The sequence below is a fragment of the Zeugodacus cucurbitae genome, chromosome 4 (genome assembly GCF_028554725.1).
Source record: "Zeugodacus cucurbitae isolate PBARC_wt_2022May chromosome 4, idZeuCucr1.2, whole genome shotgun sequence".
Taxonomy (NCBI): Eukaryota; Metazoa; Arthropoda; class Insecta; order Diptera; family Tephritidae; genus Zeugodacus; species Zeugodacus cucurbitae.
In genome coordinates, this window is record NC_071669.1 from 72277580 (window position 1) to 72296898 (window position 19319).

A 19319-nucleotide genomic window follows, 5' to 3' on the forward strand; every position below is an offset into this window, starting at 1 on the left:
GGCACTATGAGCAATGCAACAACAACATTAGCAATGTTGACGCACGTGCATAGATGGCATAAATTCGAGCATTTTCCCACGGTGTATACATAGAGAGCACGTGGTATTTATGTATTAAATTGACTAGCTGCTTTGAGTTATTTCTAAATTGCTTCATTAATAATTTTGCTTTAGTCATATAATGCATTGTTAATTTAGTTAAATGTTGAAAAATAAAAAACGTTAAATTCATAAGTTCATTGTTTTGGCCGGCGTCCGTTTTGTGCTATTTTCGTTTCTTTTTCCTCTTTGTTCTGTCAATTTTTCTTTATTTTAGGGTTGTTTTGAAATAAATACAGGGTTGCAATTATAAATAGATGAAACTGAATTTTAACATAAGCATTAACGTTGAACTATGTAATGTTAAGCACCCGAACGAACACTTCATTCTTTTGTTGAAGAAAACCCATACACCCATATCGCAAAAAATTGTTTCAACCCCATGTATATTTACGACAAATATGAAAAATAACGACAGTCGGGGATTCCGACAAATTATTTGGGAAAATGCTTCAAAACACGACAATCCAAAACATAAAACTGCAGATAAGTTATACGCGTAGGATGATAATGATTATAAATTTATTTTACTTTATTATTTCTTTCAATTGAAACAAGCTTGAAGTAAGCTAACAACCTCAAAATAATAAAAAAAATCAAAATACTTGATTTATATAAATAAATCCATATTTGAATACCCCTAATTTGTATTATTTAAACTGTTATATATTGATGATTGCTTGTTGAAATAGCTTTTAAGAAATGAATGTTAATAGATGTCCCAGTAACAACTCTGCTTTTGGGACATATGATTTTTGACGTTGTTAACTGTGTTTGGAAGGAACCTGTCATTAACATTGAAATTTTAACTATTAGTATATTTATTAATATTAAAAATTCAAAGTGTTTTCGGTTAAAAAATATGGCATAGATGAGTTACTGATGTGAAAAATGGCACAAAGAAGTCGACATTCGCACCGAAATAGTGCAATTACGCGTTATTTCGAAAAGGGTGAAAAGGTACTCTGCTACGAGCCAGACCCAACAAAGGCGAAAGTGTTATACGACTCAAAGGTGCGCAAACATTTGCAGATGTTGCAGTATGTAGATAGATGTACAGAAGTGTTGCTTTTAATTGTTTTGTATTTTTTCTCAATTTTGTTTTGAAAGTTTGTGTGTACTAAATAATATTCGTATTAATCTATGAAAAAATTGCGTAATAGATTTTAGGTATCTACGATACAAAGGATAAGCGTGGACGAAAAGTTATACAATACAAAGTACACTTTCAAGGTTGGAGTAGTTCGTGGGATCGTAAAGTGAACGCTGATTTTGTTTTGAAGGATACAGAGGAAAATCGCCAGCTTCAACGAGATTTGGCTGAAAAGGCACAGTTACAGATGTATGTTATGAAAATTGAATTATAATAAATTCATTACATATTTATTCATCATTCTTAATTTTAGTAATGCTTTTCTGTATCGCAAAGAGCGTACCAGTAGTAAGAAAAAACAAAACAAATCGGTAGTACCTGTGGAAGATGCTGCAACAGCGGGGGTCAACATAACAACTGATTTGCGTTCATCCCCGAAATTTCGTACACGCGGCTCATCTGAAGATAATTTTAGTTCAAGCAGCACCTTTGAAAGGCAAGAGGATTCTCCAATGAAGGACGGTATGTGTAGAAAGATCGTTGTTTAGCTAGTATCTTTAATGTTGCAATTTTTATATTTAGAATGTGAAACCGAGTCGTGCTGCAGTTCTGTGGAAAGTTTTCCAGACGAAGAAAGAGTATTGCTACGAATAAGTGAAAGACTTCGTCAATATTTGGAATATGATCATGATATGATCGTCAAATATTGCAAACAACATGCTTTACCAGCGCGAATACCAGTAGTGGCGATATTGGAGAACTTCGTTAAACAAAGTGTTGTAAAATTGGTGTTTTCAACAACACAAGTTGAGAGCACTAGACGGCGCACCACGCAACAACGAACAAACAAAAAAGAACATGAATTTGACAAACTTGTGGCAACGTAAGTGTATTGCTGATGTCAAAATATTTATGAATCGAATATTTCATATTTGCGTTAATATTTGCAGTGTTGGCTTGTTAAAAGAAGTGGCTGATGGTCTACGCATTTATTTTGATTTCACTATCGCCGATTATTTGCTATATAAAGAGGAAAGAGAGTACGCGCTATCCTATTTAAGTGAGGAGAATCTCAAAAATTTCACATATGTTGCATTGCCGGGTTTATCGCCCGATTTTCTGAATCCCACTAAAACCGAAACGGATTCAACGCAATTACCTATCAGTGACAGTGGCACTGAAGTGCACACTGCCGATGCCAATTCGACAACACCCGCCCCCACCGATGAGCCACAAAAGCGAAAATCTCGCATACATCGCAGTGATGACTGTGAAATGATTGTCGAAAACTGTTTGGAGAACTGCTTGTCAAGTATTGCCAGCACCAGTTCAGGTGCTTCAACGCCGTTACACTCGGCTGCAGCTGGCAGTGGTTCCACCGGTGTTAACTACTTGAAATCATTGCAGCCAATGGCGCTCAATATACCTACGCAAACGAAAGAATTTCTGCAAGGGGTTTTATCGTGGCATTTGCTGCCAACTGATGCACCAGCAGCGCCATCAATGATATTTGGTGCGCCACATTTGGCAAGGTTAATTGGTAAGTGTAAGCCTTGTAATAGTAATTGGTCTAAAGTCTGATAACAAATATGTATTTTAACAGTGAAATTGCCGGAATTTTTGAATGCATCGTCAATAAACGACGACAAATTAAAAACTTTACTACAACATTTGGATACTTTCGTGAAGTGAGTAACTCCATCTATTAGTGCATTCAAAGCATTTTTTAAGGTTTTGTTAAAATTATTTATACCATTTTCTGTTGCTTATAGTTACCTAGAGGCAAGAAAGGAATGGTTCAACGAAGACAATTACGCGCGTTCAAATGCGATGCGTAAACGCGCCAGCTCCAGCGATAGTACTAAACCCACTCCTGTGGAGGGGGTAAAGGATGCACTTGATTCGAATACGCAAGCTGTAGCAGACGCAGCAGTAACAACAAACACAGTGACGTCAACGACGGCGCCGGCATCGACAACAGCTGCAGCTATTGCAACCTAATTAACTAGATACATATGTACATATATGTATGTATGTATGTATATAATAAATTGTTAGAAATAAATTACACACAAATCAATGTAAATTTAGAAACAAGTTTTATTTTACAAAACTGTGTATCTTAACAATTACAAGTATTTATTTTTCTTTTTAATTATAATTTTAAAGCTTTTTAATTTTTATTCACATGAAGACATGTGTGTTATCTATCGTTAATAAACTCCTCCTGATTTTCTTTATTTCCACATTCCTACACACCTGCATACATACATACATGCAAGTGTTTTCATTATTTGTATGTATGTATGTATGTATGCACACAACAACAATATCGCACAGTTTGTGTTGTTTGCCAAAAGCGTTTGTGAAATAAATAAGTCTTAAAATTATTACAAACATGAAATACTTTACAATTTTATTATTGTTTATTATTACAAGTTAGTCACTGCAAAATAGCTAGCAGCTAAGTAGAGCTTAAATATTAGTAAGTAAAATGGCTTAGTTTCGTTATTGCTATTCGGCTTAAACTAATAACTTAGTAGACGATTTAGTGCATTAGGTTTTTGTAAGAGAACAGTTATTATTCGTAAATTATTTTACTTGTGATTTCACTCGACTCGACTCTCATCTTTCTTCTGTTTTCATTGAATCCAAAACATAAATTTTGATTTCAATTGTTTGCTAATTTTGATTTGTTAAAATCTGTTTTTCTTACACATAAATTGATTTTGCGACAGCTGTGTGACTTGTTTTTGTTTTTTTTTTGATAAAAATAAATCTATTGTATTTGAGTGCTCACGAGGAAGCGCAAAATCTTGGGGTTTACGAAAATACTGGTCAGAGTGCATTTCGTTTTCTGACTTATGGCGCAAAAAATATATAAAAACTGCATAAGAGTGCATTATGTACATATGTATGCAAAAGCATTGCTTAAAGCATATTTGAATACATACATACATACATACATAAACATTGATATGCGTACAATTTGTTCTTTTGTTATTGCGTTTAGTGTCAAATATGTGCTTCAAATTCGAGTTATGCGGACGGCTTGAAAGTTGCTGCATACGAGACATTACAGTATGCTGTATAAGTATGTATTCATTTTATATTTTTGTGTGCCCCTCAAAGGCGTGTGGGAAATATTCAATGACGGAATGTTAAAATTTATAAATATATATATTGATATATATATATATGTACGTATACAAGTGTCTTAGAAACTGATTTTCATTGGGTTTTAGCAACGGTAACTGCCTACATGTTATAAAATAAATACATTTGCATCATGTTTTCTCTTTTGTTCCATAGAAAATATTTTTATCTTCGCGTAGTTCATTTTCGTGTTAGAAAATTTTAAGGATCGGATATGGGAGTTTTGTTGGAGTACGGACTAGGGATGTCCACATTGCAATTCCTTTCAGAAACCAAGTGATTTGTGTAAATCCAAAATGTAAATCATTATTATTCTTGGGAACACCAAGTGTCTGTGGTATTACATTAAGTAAGGTAAAGAAAAGAGCCAATAAGGAAACGTATTGCTTATAATTGGAAATTAAAATGCAGTCATCCCTATTGCATACATCCTTTTACATATGTACACATTTGTATAAAGTAATAAAAAGTCCACTGCTTCACTCTCTAGCGTTGCTATTTGGTTCTCTTGGTGGCGCTTGACGCCGTCGGTCGCATGAAACTGCTCATGCCACGGTTGTTTGAATTGCTTCTGATGCTGCTGCCTGTGCGCGTGTGCGTCGTCTGCGGCGCGGCCTGTTGTGTCATGGCCGCTTTGACTAGAACAGCACTGCGTGCGACATTTGTGCGCGTTGGCGCGCTGCTGGTTTGGTTCTCCTTAAAACTCGCACTGCCCAAATGCACAGTGCGCTGCCCACTACTGGCGCCGCCGCCACCGTTACTATTGCCCGTAACTTTGCGCACCACCACCACGTGCTGTCCTATGCTGGAGCCACTGCTGCTACTGCGACTAGCTGGCACCGGTGTGCGGCTGGCGGACGTACCACTGCCGACACGCATATGCGGTGGTACGTTGTTCTGCATCGTTAGCGGGCGCTTGCTGGGCGATGAATCGACCGACACTGTTTGAAGCGGTGTCTTGCTCACCACAATCGGCATGCGTCTCACCGTATTTGTGGAGGCGCCGCTGTTGATGGACGAGCGTGAGGACCGCAGGCTATTCCTTGAGCTGCTGCGTTCGACATCGCGACGCACTGCATGTATTGGTGAGGTGTGGACACTTTGAACTGCATCTTGCTGGCTGCTGCCAGGGCGACGCATAGAATGTGAACGCCGCGCTGCAGTGCTGCCACCACCGAATACGGGTTGTACGACGGCTGGTCCAGTGGGCGTACGGAATGAACGTGTGCGATCCATTTGTGTTGAGTTAGGTGGTCGGCGCGAGGGGGCGGTTTGTTGTTGGTTTGCGGGTTGGGACTTTTGTGGTAACACATTTCGTAGCTTTGATATTTGCAGGCGATCGGCAAGCCGACTTGTGTTCGGCTTTGAGGTGTTGGACTTCTGCGTTGTGGACTTTGTCACTGTGGCGCGTGAGCGTGGTGTTACGAGCTCAGATACGCCATTGCACGATGAATTCGTGCTCTCTTTGCCTTGTGAGGGTGTGTCTGATACGAGGCTTTGTGTTTCTTCGAATCCTTCGTCGTTGAGTTCATGGTTGGATAATTTAATGACAGTAGAGCCTTGAATAGTGGGTGTGGGGTTTTGCATGGGTGCGTTGGTTATATGTGAACCGATGATGTCACGTGGCGGACTCCATATTCGATCCGGTGTGTTGGTTGGCGATTTGAGATTCCTTATGGCTTCTTGTACATCTTCTTGATTAATGGAGCTTATGTGACGTCCGACTTTCTCTAGTTTGGTAATTGTGCGCTCTGTGATCGGTTTCGGTGTGATTTGTGTCGGTTGCTCCAGTACAAGTTTTTCCACTGTAGTCTTACTTTGATTGGACGTATCCTGCGCTTTTCCATGCAGTCTGTCCATGTCACCAGCGCTTGATGATTGTCGTACATTACTTGATTCACTGTCTTTTGTTGATAAAAACTCCTCGTTGCCGCTGCTGTAATCCGTGGGACGTTTATAACGCCTTGTTCGCCTTGTGGCTGAGTAACGATCAAAGAACCCTGGTATATCCTGATCATTGGGCTCCTGATTGCTTTGCTGTTCACCATGTGGATTGCTATTCACCTTATCCAACCCATTAATAGTGACCAAAGTCTTATTTGGTGTGGCGATGACTCGTCGTGTGACCGGTGGTGTTTCCACATTGTCAGCGTCAATCTCTTTGCGACTATATTTCTCATTGTGACTTCGACGCATACTGTTATGTGGATTAAATCTATCGTCTTCCACTTTTATAATACTCTCACTACTCGGTGTCCTATTTGATGGCACTCTATGTGATGATTCTATATTATCTAGATTTGCTTTGGTATCGCCTTTTGATTTTGTCAGTGAAACTATTGCAGCTGGAGTGTTTGATTGCAAAACACCCGAATCTTGTGACAAAGTTTTTTCTGTTATTTCAACGGTCTCTTTAGCCGATGGCTTACGTATGTAAATATGCAAGCGATCGTCTACATCCTCGTTACCAAGTTGCTTTATATACGATCTTCGTCGATCCTCTTCCTCGATGGATTTCAGTGCCGTGGCACGCTTTTCTGCGTTCTCTAGCGAACGTTGTCGCCTATATTCTCGCAACTCATCAGCTGTTGTAACATGATGGCTTTTCGGTGATTGTTCCTGTGCCTCAGCTGCACCAGTTTCGAGTGGTTCATTACCTCGGTTACCCTTGCGCCAGTGCGCTTTATCTCTGGCATTACTTACATCTGAAAGAAATACATACAATTGTTATGAGAAAATTTGGTGAGCTCTTAGCTGATGATCGCATACCAGCAATTGCTTGTATAGTGCCCACAACATCGGTGTGTTCCAGCGTGTTGGATGGTTTCCAGTCGGGATAGACTCGTTTATAGTTATTCGCATTGTTATTATTGTTATTATTACAGTTATTACTGTTACTGTTACCATTATTATTATTATTGTTGTTGTTGTTAGTGTTGGTAGTAATTTTGTTGAAATTTTGGGTATTAGTAGAGTTCGTGGTTGCGGTTGGTGTGGTAGGCACGATTTTCTCCTCAGGCAGAGTATCCAATTTTCGTTCGCTATCTAAAATCACAAAATAGTAATCGAAACGCATACAATAGTGGTGAAGATTTAGTTTTTTTTATCAATTTTCATATCATATACTAATGTACCTGTTTCGTTTTCAAACGAACGCCTATTACTGTTAACCAAACGACGCTTGCGTTTGAATTCTTCGTTTTGCTTTTCATCGTTCTCGTTGGACTGCAGCCAGTTTTCGATTTTTTGTCGAAATTCACGGGATATTCTATATCAAAATGAGGCATAACACTCTCAGAATAGCACCAATAAGTACATCAAGGATGTGTGTTTGTGCACTTACCTCGGTTTCGTATCCTCGCCGGTTTGCTGCGTGGGGGAAGGTGTAGTGCCGCCTCCTTGTGGTGAAGTTGGCGATTTCTTGTCCATATTTAGCATCGGAGCTGGTGAACTGGCACGTTCACGGTCATCACTGAAGTCCACGTTCAAGAGTTCGGGACGTTTTCGACTGGAACTTCCAGAACGTGCACGACGTGCCCAAGACCGATCTAAAGTAAGTGGTAAACGGGGAGCAAATAAAAGAGTGTGTCTGAGATTATTCTCTCAGTAGTAAGTGTATATATTTTTTTGCATACCCAAACTTCCATATGCCTTTCGATCTCTGCTTATATGCTCATGCCCGGAAGTGCGCAGAAACTCCATAAGATCATCTTCCTCTGGTAAAACACGACTTGGCCGCCTCTTTCGCATGCTACCATTCGGCGTTATGCACGGCGAAATACCCTCAGGGGTGTCAAACATTTTCTCAATGCTACATTGATTTTCCGAATCGGAGACTGGTGTGCCACATTGGCTAACTGCAGGGTGCAGGTGAAACATAAAAGCCATACATATATAATCTATATACATTAAATGTCAAGTGATGTTGCTCTTACCTTGTCTAGCGCGTCTGGCGAGCTGCTCTTCACGTTGTTTACGCCTGAGCGTCGCCTGCTCCTCCAATTGCTGGCGGCGCTCGTTTTCTTTCACAGCCTGCTTAAATTTATCACAGAATGATTGGAATACTTTGAAACACTCCTCCAATTTGAAATGCGCCGCATCCTCGCAAAAGAAATCGGCTAGTTTCAAGCGCATCGCTTCGACTTCTTTCATATTCGCCTGCAGCGCAGCCACCTCGCGTTCGGCGCCCTGTCGAGGCGTTGAAAGTATAAATAAAATGTAGAAAAAGTTGACGCTGCGTGACTTACCTCTAAGAACTCCAACATTTGCGCTTTGATTTCATCCTCCGTTGTGGGTTGTTCTATCTGCCGCTTGATTTTACGTATTCGTAAATCCAGCGCATTAATCTCGTTGTTTATTTGTTCGACAGTTGTTCTATAAATATATAAATTAATCAGTCAAAAGTTGGTGTGTGTTGGAGTTGGAGGTGAAAGAGTTCGATGCCTTACCTGGCTGCATTTTCCAGTGCGGTCAATTGTGCGGGGAATGTTAGCAGCTCCGGATTGCGTTTCTCCGCCTGCATTGCCACAAAGTGTATGAGATTGATTCCCGGCTTGTTGGCGCGTATGTCGGTGAGCTTTTGCAGCGACGAGAGTTTGACGCCAGCCGCATTGCCGGCATAGCCGCCCGAGTTGAGGAAGTTACCAGCGATAACTACCATATACAGCACTTCTTGCAGCATTTCGTTGTTCATAAGATCTAAAGGATTTGAGTTTCAAAATAAAAATTTTTGTTAAAAGACAGTTTGTTTCTTAAAAAATCGATTGCTTAAGGCTATTCACTATTTATATTATTGAACGATTTGCTGTGGAATGGTGTGTTCTTTTCGAAATACTCGTAAATAATTTTTGAAGATTCAAGTATTCTGGTTTGCTGCTTAAGTCTTTTGTTTGAGGTGGGGGTTTTCAATTCAACTGTTTTCTATGCGATTATTTTTCGAAAATTTTAACTCTGTAATTTTTTTTATTTCTTAATTTCTTTATTTTACTCGGACACATACCTCCGCCCGCATAAATCATTGCGTTGATGCATGGGTCCAGATAACTTATATTTGCGGCAAATTCTTCTTTCAGCAGCATGCTTTCAATACGCAATTTATAACTGTAATATTAGTGAGAATATTTGAATTTAATTCATACTGTATGCATGGAATTATGGAGTTATACTCACTTTGGTACTTCCAAAAGCTGTAGCAGAAACTTTTCGGCATTTCCCAGTCGACCTTTATCACCATTGAAGGTTTTTAGCATATCCAATTCATCGACTTCCGGTAGAATTTTCAATAAGCCTCGTAGCTTTTCCGCACCAATGTCATCGTGCTCTCCATCTCTTATCAGTTGTATGATGTCTTCATTCGAACTAAAATTGAGAACAAAATATTTATTGGCAATTCTTACAAATATTTCAGATCCTTTTGATCCAACAAACCAATTTGTGGGTTAAAACAAAACACCAAACTTGCTCACCTTCGGAATTGTTTGAGGAAGATGTTTACGTTCAGACTGCGTTTGCCGTCGAGCAACGATATTTCAGTGCTCTCCTTCTTAGATTTGCGGTCGAGGGTATCATAGCCCGAGCTACTGCTACTCTCACGGCCCAGTTTCGGTGAGCCTTGGGCGCTGGTCGATTGCAGACAGAATAGTCCTTCCATTTCATTCCAATCAATGTCGGTCATTGGTGTGTCCTGATGATTATTGGCCACAATGGTCCATATATTCTGCTTGCCGATGACGCGATTCGGCGGAATTTTACCCCAATTGATGGTTTTCATCTTCGACTTGGGAGCTGGTGTGTCTTGTTGTGGTAGCAAGATCATATTGTGACCGTTAATGCTCAAGTCCGGTGTGACGGGTCGTATGGAGTTCGTGTGATTGCTGCGCAAATTGCCGGCCGAGCCTGGTGGTTGTGGTGCCGGTGGTGGAGCGCCAGGTACGGGTGGTGGTGCAGGTGGCGCTACAAAACAGTTGCCATTCATAATTGGCGGGGGAGGTGGTGGTGGCGCACCACTGCTAATTGGACCATTCATTGGAGGTGGCGGAATGGGCGGTGGAGGTGCTGGTGGCGCTGATGTTGCCTGACTATATACCGGCGTCGATGTTGAGGGTAGTAACGGCGGTGGTGGTGGTGATGAAATCGGGGATAACGGTCCATTATGCAGCTGTGACGAGACTGAGGTAGAGAGTGAGGCGGCGTTTTTGCGACTTGGACTCGTGGCGTCACCACGACAATGTGGACAGGAGAATTTTTGTACGCTTGGCGAACGCAGTAGCCTCACTGAGTCCTCATGACTCTCGAGCAGTGTGGCACGATGTACCAACTTCTCGGTTGTGTCCCAGATCACATCGCTGATTGCCTCTTTGGGATCAATGCGTAGTAAATGTTGTAGTATACTTAGGAATGGCACTTCCTGTGGCGTATCGGCCACCTAAAAGTAGAGAGTTACATCGTTAGATTGTACTGAATCATGTTGAGTAATTTAAGTTTCTGAAGCCTATTAATGTTTTATTTAATATAGCATAACAAAGCATAGCATAGCACAGCATAACAGAACATAACTTTACATAACTTAATAAATTCGAATTTAATAATTGTCATACCTGTCGCAATATCGCATAGAATACATCAAGATGCGAATTCAAGTTGATGCCACTTGGGCCCTGTAGACTCTGAGCTTCGTCGCATTCTCGCTGTTCGTCGAATACGTCCAATTGCACTATAATATCTCCCACACTCTGTGCGACTTTCCTGCAAATGTAAATGAATTATATAATATTTTTATTGTTGTTGTAACCTCTAGCCACTTATGGGATTATTATTAAGAATGTTAATTGAAAAATGTATTATTTACTGTCAATACTGACTAATTTATAAGAAATTGCGACATTTCCGTAACATATGTCATTGCTAATAAATGCGTTGAAGCACTCGTACTTCATATTTTTTATACTGTTTATGGTAATGATTTTCTACCACTTCTGTGGCGGAATGTTGCAATAAACAACGCCATAACCACTGATAATACATTTTATAAACTATAAATGAATAAAAATATATGTGTAATAGGTCAAACATAACACTCTAGTTATTCACTTGAATAATCTGAAAATATAAATCGTTTAACTTTTTAAAAACAACAACACTGCTACAAATTATATATCCATATATCCATGAGTGTATATGTAAGTCCTTGAAGCAATATCTATTGCAACGAATTTGAAGCACTCACTTTAAATTGTTCACTAGTTGCAAGCCGCGGAAATTATACTTCGAAAGGGAACAACAAAAGGCGAGACGACCAAGACGTTGTATATTTGACGCCTCCACTGCACAGCCTTAGGCGTTTCGCCTGTAAGAAAGCCGCACGATTGTCGAGCAGAGTCCTTGGCAATCGAATTTGTTTTACGACCGAAAGCACTAAATTTCCTAACGAAAGTGTTGGAATGGCAAAGTACCACGTTCTTTCACTTCTGTCTGCGAGTATGTAATTTCTGGTTGACTAGGCGACAGTTGCAGGTTTCGAACTTGTATTAAAACCGTTTAAAACCGTATCCTTCTGAGTATCATATAAATATGTATTTGTTTCTATTTGCTTTAGGTTTTCTATATATTTTTTAATAAAATTTTCAAATTTGGAGGCAGTACAATGTGAAATGTATTAAACTCATTTATGTATGATGTGCTCACTCCAGTGTCACGATTTGGAGTCGGCCAGCAGCCGATTTGCGGAGAGCGAGCAACAAAACTCAATTTGATTAAAATACTTTAGCTTTTCATATTTGTTTATTGTTGGTAAAATTTCATTTTCGGCATGCACGTGGTGCGCGCGCATAGGAACGCCGTTGCCTGCCGCTGTGAATTAACGAATTTACTCCGCTTTGCTCGCGAGAAAGCTCCAACGGTCTCAGCACGTGATTTTCGATGTCCCAACTACCATAAATGTACGAAAGTTTGTGTGTGCGCATGAAAGTGAGTGGGTTTATATATAAACATCAATTTGAGGAGCATATGCAAGAGTATATACACAGTGTGTATGTAAATTCGCCAACAACAATATATAAGCTCTTAGTAAACACACTGTGTATGTGTATGTATTAGTGTGCGTGGAGCAGTAAAAGTCAGTAGGCGGCTATTGACCAAATGCTTCTGCGGATACATAGAATTTTGTATATGATTTCCTTTTGGCCATTTTCTCGTGTTGTGACGTCAGAGTTTCAACTGTCAACATTTGGGGAGACAGTTGTGCGCATATTTACAAGTTGAAAGTAATACATACATATATGCAAGTTGTTAGTGTACATATTTTAAGATAATATTAGCACGTATTTATTAATAAAATATTAAATCTTATAGGAGAAAAATTATTTAAATGTCATATTTAAAAAATTATCAATAACATATTCTGAGACAATAGAAGCTAACAATTCTTAAACCCTATTAAAACTAGTATTTTGCTACCGATTGTATTAAGCATGAATTAAATTATATTAAAACAATACTGTGACTAATTTCATACACGAAAATTTCGACAATCTGAATAATACATATAAATTGATTATTGAATATAAAAAGAAATTTCTTTAACATCATTACCGAACAAAAGGTTGTAACAATACGAAAGAGTAGCTCTTGTCTTAGTCGACGTCGACTTTACGATTAATATTTGTTTACTATATGAATATTTATTTAGTATATATATTTAAAAACAAACCCCATAGGAAAATCTTTGCTATGCAATTTATCAACTCGAATCGATACTAGGAAACGGTCATTTGAATTTGGAAAAATATGGAAAAGGTTATAACATTTCATCTAAGCACACATGCACTTATTGAACGGATTTCATGTATACTTTTCTATTTAGAACTTAGAGATGAAAAGCTGCGTTTCGATTTTAATTTGGATTAATATTGCTGTCGTATGCCGATGGTATTGATATCATCGGAAGCAACAACCGCCGTTTGTTCTGCTTTTTCCAGACTAGATAAAGAAGCGAAGCGTATGGGTCTGGTGGTGAATGAGGACAAGGCGAAGTATCTCCTGTCATCAAACAAACAGCCAGCGCACTCGCGTCTTTGCTCCCACTACTTTCGTTTCGTCTACTTGGGAACCAGTGTTAACAACACCAACAATTAGTTTAAATTAATTAAATTATTACTTTAGACTGAGTAGGCAATTGAAAAGTAAAGTCCTCTCTCGACGAACCAAAATCAAACTCTACAAGTCGCACAGTATTCCCGTTCTGATGTATGGCGCTGAAGCGTGGACGATGGCAACATCCGATGAGACGACTCTTGGGGTTTTCTAGAGAAAGGTATTGCGTAAGATTTATGGTCCTCTGAACATTGGCAACGGCGAATACCGCAGCCGATGGAACGATGAGCTGTACGATTTATACGACGACACTCACAAAGTTCAGCGAATAAAAAGACAACGGCTACGCTGGCTAGGTCATGTTGTACGAATGCATGGAAACACTCCAGCTCTGAAAGTGTTCGATGCAGTACCCGCTGGAGGAAGCCGCGGAAAAGGACGACCTCCACTCCGGTGGAAAGACAAGTGCAAAGTGACCTGGCTTCACTTGGTGTTTCCAGTTGGCGCCAAAAAGCAAAAAGAAGGAATGAATGAGTGGCGCGCTCTGGTGGATTCGGCTATAATCGCTTAACCAAATATAAGCCAAATATACATATAATATTAAAAAATGCAAATTATTTTTGCTCAGAAAAAGCTTCTTAAAGAATTGATTGACCTTCGGGAGCCGGTTTAAAACTAGTACAATAGAGATAAAAAGATCGACTAAGTATCCATAAGTGTTTTAAGCTCCAAATATGATTATTTAATACATTCATTATAAATCAACTACTATAAATGACTCCAGAAATCTGCTAACCTTAAAGCGCGAATTTTTTTTTAATTTAAGAGACCTCTTCCTCCACATCACGTCTAATTTCCTGTTGGGTAAACAAACGTCAACTATGTGGCTATGCATAGGAGTTTTGTAACAAATAGTGATAGGCAGAAGCTGAAATCGGCGGATGTTGACCGCTTGATTTATGCGAATGCGCAACCATGTTTCGGAACAATTAATTAACATTTGACTGTGTAATTAATTTTAATGAATTGTCATTTCAATATTGTTTAAAATTGGTTTCCCTTTGTTGTTGATGCTCAATTAAATTTTTGTCGACAGTCGCTATGTAGTTGATGCTGAGGTTTTTTCTTGTTTACATATGTCAGGGTTTTTTCTCCAATTCTCGCGAAGAATCATTAAACACAACTGTCTGAGGGGTGTGTATTTGTCGCGCTGTGGGCGGATAAATGAGTCTAAGGTGCTAATTGATTTATGGCACTTATTAACGCTTTTATTAATCAGTTAACACTGCGCTGTAAAACAATAATTTAGAATAGAGCTACACGTGTGTCAACTCTGAGGGATTATATCGCTAAATGAAATATTCCTGTGAGGGCGCTTCGAACATTTTAATGGCTACAGAACCTGAAGATTACTTCCAAAATATTTAGGAGTGGTGGGAAAAGAGGAAACTATTTAAGCTGTGAGAAGTTTTGAGCTGAAGTATATTCCAAGAATTTTTTGAAAGCTTCGGTGGGAGCTTGGATCGCATTATGGGATTATTTTATGCGGTGCAATACTTTGTTGTCGGAGGATTAATATTTTAAAAGTTCAAAGTTGAGTTTGATTATGAACCTGTGTGTAGCAAGCATTGCACATATTTGTATCTAAGAGTCCCCTACCACTGGCAATGTGCGAGTACTTAGCGCGCATGCATTTCTTTGTGGCAATATTTTTTATTGCCATTTTTATTACTGTCCCATACTGACATTTTTAATTATTTTTGCAATCAAATAACCTACACACATACATATGAACGCGGTGGCTTGCATAAACTTTTCAAAGTTTAATTACCATTTATTAATTTGTATGCAAATTGAGATAAACACAAAGACAACATTTTATGGAGGTTTGTACTTTTTTTATTAAACATTTTCCAAATTGCTTGTGACCGCCTGCGTTTCATGTACAAAGCTTTCTGAGAAAAAATAACATGTCCACATACATACATATGTGTGTACGTTGCATTCATAGTATATGGTATTAGCGGCGCAAAATCACCTTCGGCGGAATTCAAAGGAAACAATAAAGGCATAATCTCAATCAAATTGCTGCTGACAGCCAGTGGCGCTTCGGCAATGCCACCTTAGTGGCATAACAGTGTTTATCTAAACACAACGACGACTTCATGTACATACATATCGACATTTGCATAAACTGTCAAAACCAACAACAACAACCGCTAAGTTGGCCCCCCTTATTCACATATGTATGTGTGTATAAATGTCAGCATTATCTTACATATATGAATATATGCATTTGTATATTTTTCTGGGCTCGGCTCTGTAGATAATCGCTCCATAATAACACCAATAAAATCATTTTGCCAGAGTTTAACTCCGATGCATTTAAAAGTGTTAAAGTACTTAGCGAATTTAAAGCAAAAGTAAATTGATTACAAGTACGTGGGAGTAATTACCCTGAGGCGAGGCGCTTACCCTAAAATTCACTAAGGTCAAAGGGTAACTTAGATTCCTCCATAACTTACCTTAAATTATTTAATAGCGGTAATACTTTCAAACCTGCAAAGATAAACAAAAAAGGAAAATAAAATTTAGAAGAAATTTGTTTTTTTATTTTAATTAATATGTAATGTATGTGTAGGTAATAATATGCATCAAAGGACACTCTAATTGAACCAACCAAGACGATGTGTAAATATATTAGGTCTACAACTTTGCTTCCGCCGTTTTCCAATACATGTCTCTAGGGTCAAGCACTGGGAGATTAAATCGATTAAATCGTTTTATATCGATCTTGGACATTTGAGTCAACATTAACCCAACAAAATATTTGTAGAGATCTGTTTGCATCCCAAACATATTCTCAATTGAAGAACTTTTTGAGCCGAATTCTCGTCATTTGCGCGAAATTTTGCTTTTCTTTTTTAATTCCAAGAAAAGTGCGGCTGAGGCTCATCGAATGCTTTCGGATACGTACGGTGAGGCTGTAATAAGTGAAAGAACATGTCGCGAATGGTTTCAACGTTTTAAGAATGGTGATTATGAAGTCGAATACCGGCATGGTGGTGGAAGGGAGAAGATTTTCGAAGATGCTGAATTGGAAGCATTACTCGACCAAGTTGCGTTTCAAAGTCAAGAGGAATTGGCCGAATCGTTGCAAGTGACACAGCAAGCCGTATCAAAACGCCTCAAAGCCATGGGGGTGATTCAGAAACAAGGACTTGAAACCAACAGATGTCGAACGGCGCTTCTTTGCATGTGAACAGCTGCTTCAAAGGCACAACCGAAAGGGATTTTTACATCGCATTGTAACTGGCGACGAAAAATGGGTCCACTACGATAATCCTAAGCGAAGAAAGTCATGGGGAAAGCCTGGACATGCCTCCAAGTCGACGGCAAAACCGAACATTCACGACGCCAAGGTCATGCTCTACATTTGGTGCGACCAGCTGGGGGTGATATATTATGAGCTGCTAAAGCCAAGTGAAACCATCACAGGAGATCGATACCGAACGAAATTGATGCGTTTGAGCCGAGCACTAAAAGAAAAACGGTCACAGTACGCGGAAAGACACGATAAAGTAATTCTCCAGCATGACAATGCTCGGCCTCACGTTCAGTTCTTATGAAGGAGTCAAAAATTGGATTGATACTTGGATCAACTCGAAAGATGAGGAGTTCTTTCGTCACGAAATACGCATGCTGCCAGAAAGATGGTCAAAAGTAGTAGCTAGCGACGGCCAATATTTTGAATAACATTTTTGTAACAGTTTTTATACAATAAAGCCTTAAATTTACAAAAAAAACGGCGGAAGCAAAGTAATAACCAATAAAGTGTTATCAAACTTTAAAAAATAATTCACATGGGTCTTGACATATTCTTAACCAATGGTTAGAAAACATGTCAGTGATTAATGCTACCGAGTTTAAATTTTCATCTGTACGCCGGCGTACGTGGACCTGACATCCTTTCAAACAGATCGATTTTTTTGTTTTTATTCAAATTTGAAATTGTTATTTAGGTTTTGAAATCTTGAAATGTATATTTGGACAGCTCTCAGCATTCAAATTCAAAAACGCATATATCTAAATAAATATGAAATGATTTTGAATATAAAAATCTCTAAACAAGTATAATCCCTTATTAGTCTGATTTCAATTATTGTAAGCGTCTTGTTAATTCAATTTAATTTAAAATTAAATGCATACATTCGTATATATGTATATACATAGGTTATTCTAATAATCCCAAACGACTCCTGTTAATACAAAAGTACTAAGCGATTGTCGTCTGTAAGCCAATTATATTTACATCAATCATTTTGTGAAAGTGTTCGGTGGTTCTAAGCTAACTTCAATAACATGATCATGTGGAACTACATACATATATTTAAGCTCATATGAATTGTCATTAATAATTTTACTTAAGTCCATAAGTGAACATACATGAAGAATTTTCTTATACAAACACTGGTCCAGGTCATCCCAACAGGAATATTCGTAGTTCGTTATAAGAAAAATCTGTCTAACAAAAATTTTAATAAACTTAAAGAAGTATAATCTATCTAAATTTTATTAATCTAAAAAGATATTTTTTCATATATCAACTATAAAAATCTCTTTACTTCATTACTAAATTTATTAAATCGCTTCAGAAAATGGTAACTCAAAGCACAGTATTCTTTAGTTCTTACTTTGCACATATTTAATCCTCCCTCAAATAATCATTCGTAACGAATTTCCTGTTGGGCTGCAGCACATCATATTCATAAGCCCTCGTATAAGCATATAATCACATTCTTATACTTTTGTCACACTAAATGTCGACAAACATTGTGACTGATTGTTTCAATGAATGAGATTAAACTGACGCGCGTGAATTGACCAAAAGCACCCCCACAAAACAAGATATTTTTTAATGAAGCATGCAATTACCAGTTCAACTGGGTGATTTGGCAGAAATAAAGCGTTAATATACTAGACATTGCTGCATTGCTTTACATATGTACAAATGTATTTATGTGGATATGGGGGAGCAGTTTCGGCGAAAACTTAAGGCAAGTGGCACAGTTTAATAATAATCGGACACACACACAAGAGACAATAGAAGGGCCGTTAAGCAGTTCATGAACTTTGATCACAGCGCTCGCTTCGGAGCATTTACTTTGATTGAGCAACGTCCAATATACTTATATATCCACACACACACACATATACCCACACACGTACTCTTTACATGTAAAAAAGCTGGAATGTCACTGCGCATGTGCGCATGTGCGCACGGTGGTGTTGAATGTGCAATTCCCGATGCACTAAATTTTCATTGTTTTTAATTAAAATAAATTGAGATGCGCCTCACCAAAGTTTCAGTTAAACAAAAAACAACAACAACATTCTCTGGGCGAAGGAATTGTAAAAGTCGACTGCGCTTGTCAGACCCGAGACAAATGTAATGCATAAAAGCACGACAACGTACGAAAAAAATGTAGAGAAAAGTGTCGGATTTAACAGAACGAACGGTAAACAGACATGCACAACAAATGACGGAATTGTAAATTATGTGCACGGCAAGGTGCCGATGGAATATATTTTCATTTAAGTGCAAGTCTGTGTATATATTGTATTGATGTGTTCACAGCACGTCTGTAGAAATCACCGTTCCCAACTCTAGCAAATTTGTTTAAAAATGTCACAGAGAAGTTGCCGCGTGAAATTGCAACAAATGTGACTCAATAACTCATCAAATCAATCACTTCCACCTAAACAAAATATGATAAATTCAATGCTTAGCATTGAGAGCGGCTAAATGTCAGACATTTTCTTAAATCATTTCAATCGCAGACAATAAGCCTTTATATTTGTTAATCTTTTTGAGAAACAA

At 38.5% G+C, this 19319-nt stretch overlaps 2 protein-coding genes across 2 annotated transcripts in view; one reads left to right on the forward strand and one right to left on the reverse strand.

Annotated features, from left to right (window-relative positions):
• The first annotated feature begins 840 nt into the window (after nucleotides 1-840).
• LOC105211963 (protein male-specific lethal-3) lies at nucleotides 841-4153 on the forward strand. The gene is made up of 7 exons (XM_011183680.3): nucleotides 841-1113; nucleotides 1263-1441; nucleotides 1506-1714; nucleotides 1775-2075; nucleotides 2143-2732; nucleotides 2796-2880; nucleotides 2965-4153. The coding sequence occupies exons 1-7, from the start codon at nucleotides 991-993 to the stop codon at nucleotides 3191-3193; spliced, it is 1716 nt and encodes a 571-aa protein (XP_011181982.1). The 5' UTR covers nucleotides 841-990; the 3' UTR covers nucleotides 3194-4153.
• Nucleotides 3275-19319, reverse strand: part of LOC105211973 (formin-J) — a 60807-nt gene continuing 44762 nt past the window's right edge. The window contains exons 5-17 of the mRNA XM_011183692.3: nucleotides 15964-15997; nucleotides 10945-11092; nucleotides 9814-10772; nucleotides 9518-9706; nucleotides 9348-9448; nucleotides 8797-9046; nucleotides 8596-8722; nucleotides 8284-8536; nucleotides 7984-8205; nucleotides 7692-7896; nucleotides 7483-7616; nucleotides 7118-7393; nucleotides 3275-7053 (exon numbers count right to left, since the gene is read on the reverse strand). Of these exons, the coding sequence (XP_011181994.1) occupies nucleotides 4844-7053; nucleotides 7118-7393; nucleotides 7483-7616; nucleotides 7692-7896; nucleotides 7984-8205; nucleotides 8284-8536; nucleotides 8596-8722; nucleotides 8797-9046; nucleotides 9348-9448; nucleotides 9518-9706; nucleotides 9814-10772; nucleotides 10945-11092; nucleotides 15964-15997 (5108 nt within the window). The 3' untranslated portion in view covers nucleotides 3275-4843. The remainder of the gene's footprint in view (nucleotides 7054-7117; nucleotides 7394-7482; nucleotides 7617-7691; nucleotides 7897-7983; nucleotides 8206-8283; nucleotides 8537-8595; nucleotides 8723-8796; nucleotides 9047-9347; nucleotides 9449-9517; nucleotides 9707-9813; nucleotides 10773-10944; nucleotides 11093-15963; nucleotides 15998-19319) is intronic.

What these genes read in the sequence shown, in the direction of transcription:
- LOC105211963 (XM_011183680.3), top strand. Translation starts at nt 991, where the DNA reads ATGGCACAAAGAAGTCGACATTCGCACCGAAATAGTGCAATTACGCGT. An exon ending in GAAAAGGCACAGTTACAGAT is followed by an intron (nt 1,442 to 1,505) that starts GTATGTTATGAA and finishes TCTTAATTTTAG; the next exon opens with TAATGCTTTTCTGTATCGCA. An exon ending in ACATTTGGCAAGGTTAATTG is followed by an intron (nt 2,733 to 2,795) that starts GTAAGTGTAAGC and finishes GTATTTTAACAG; the next exon opens with TGAAATTGCCGGAATTTTTG.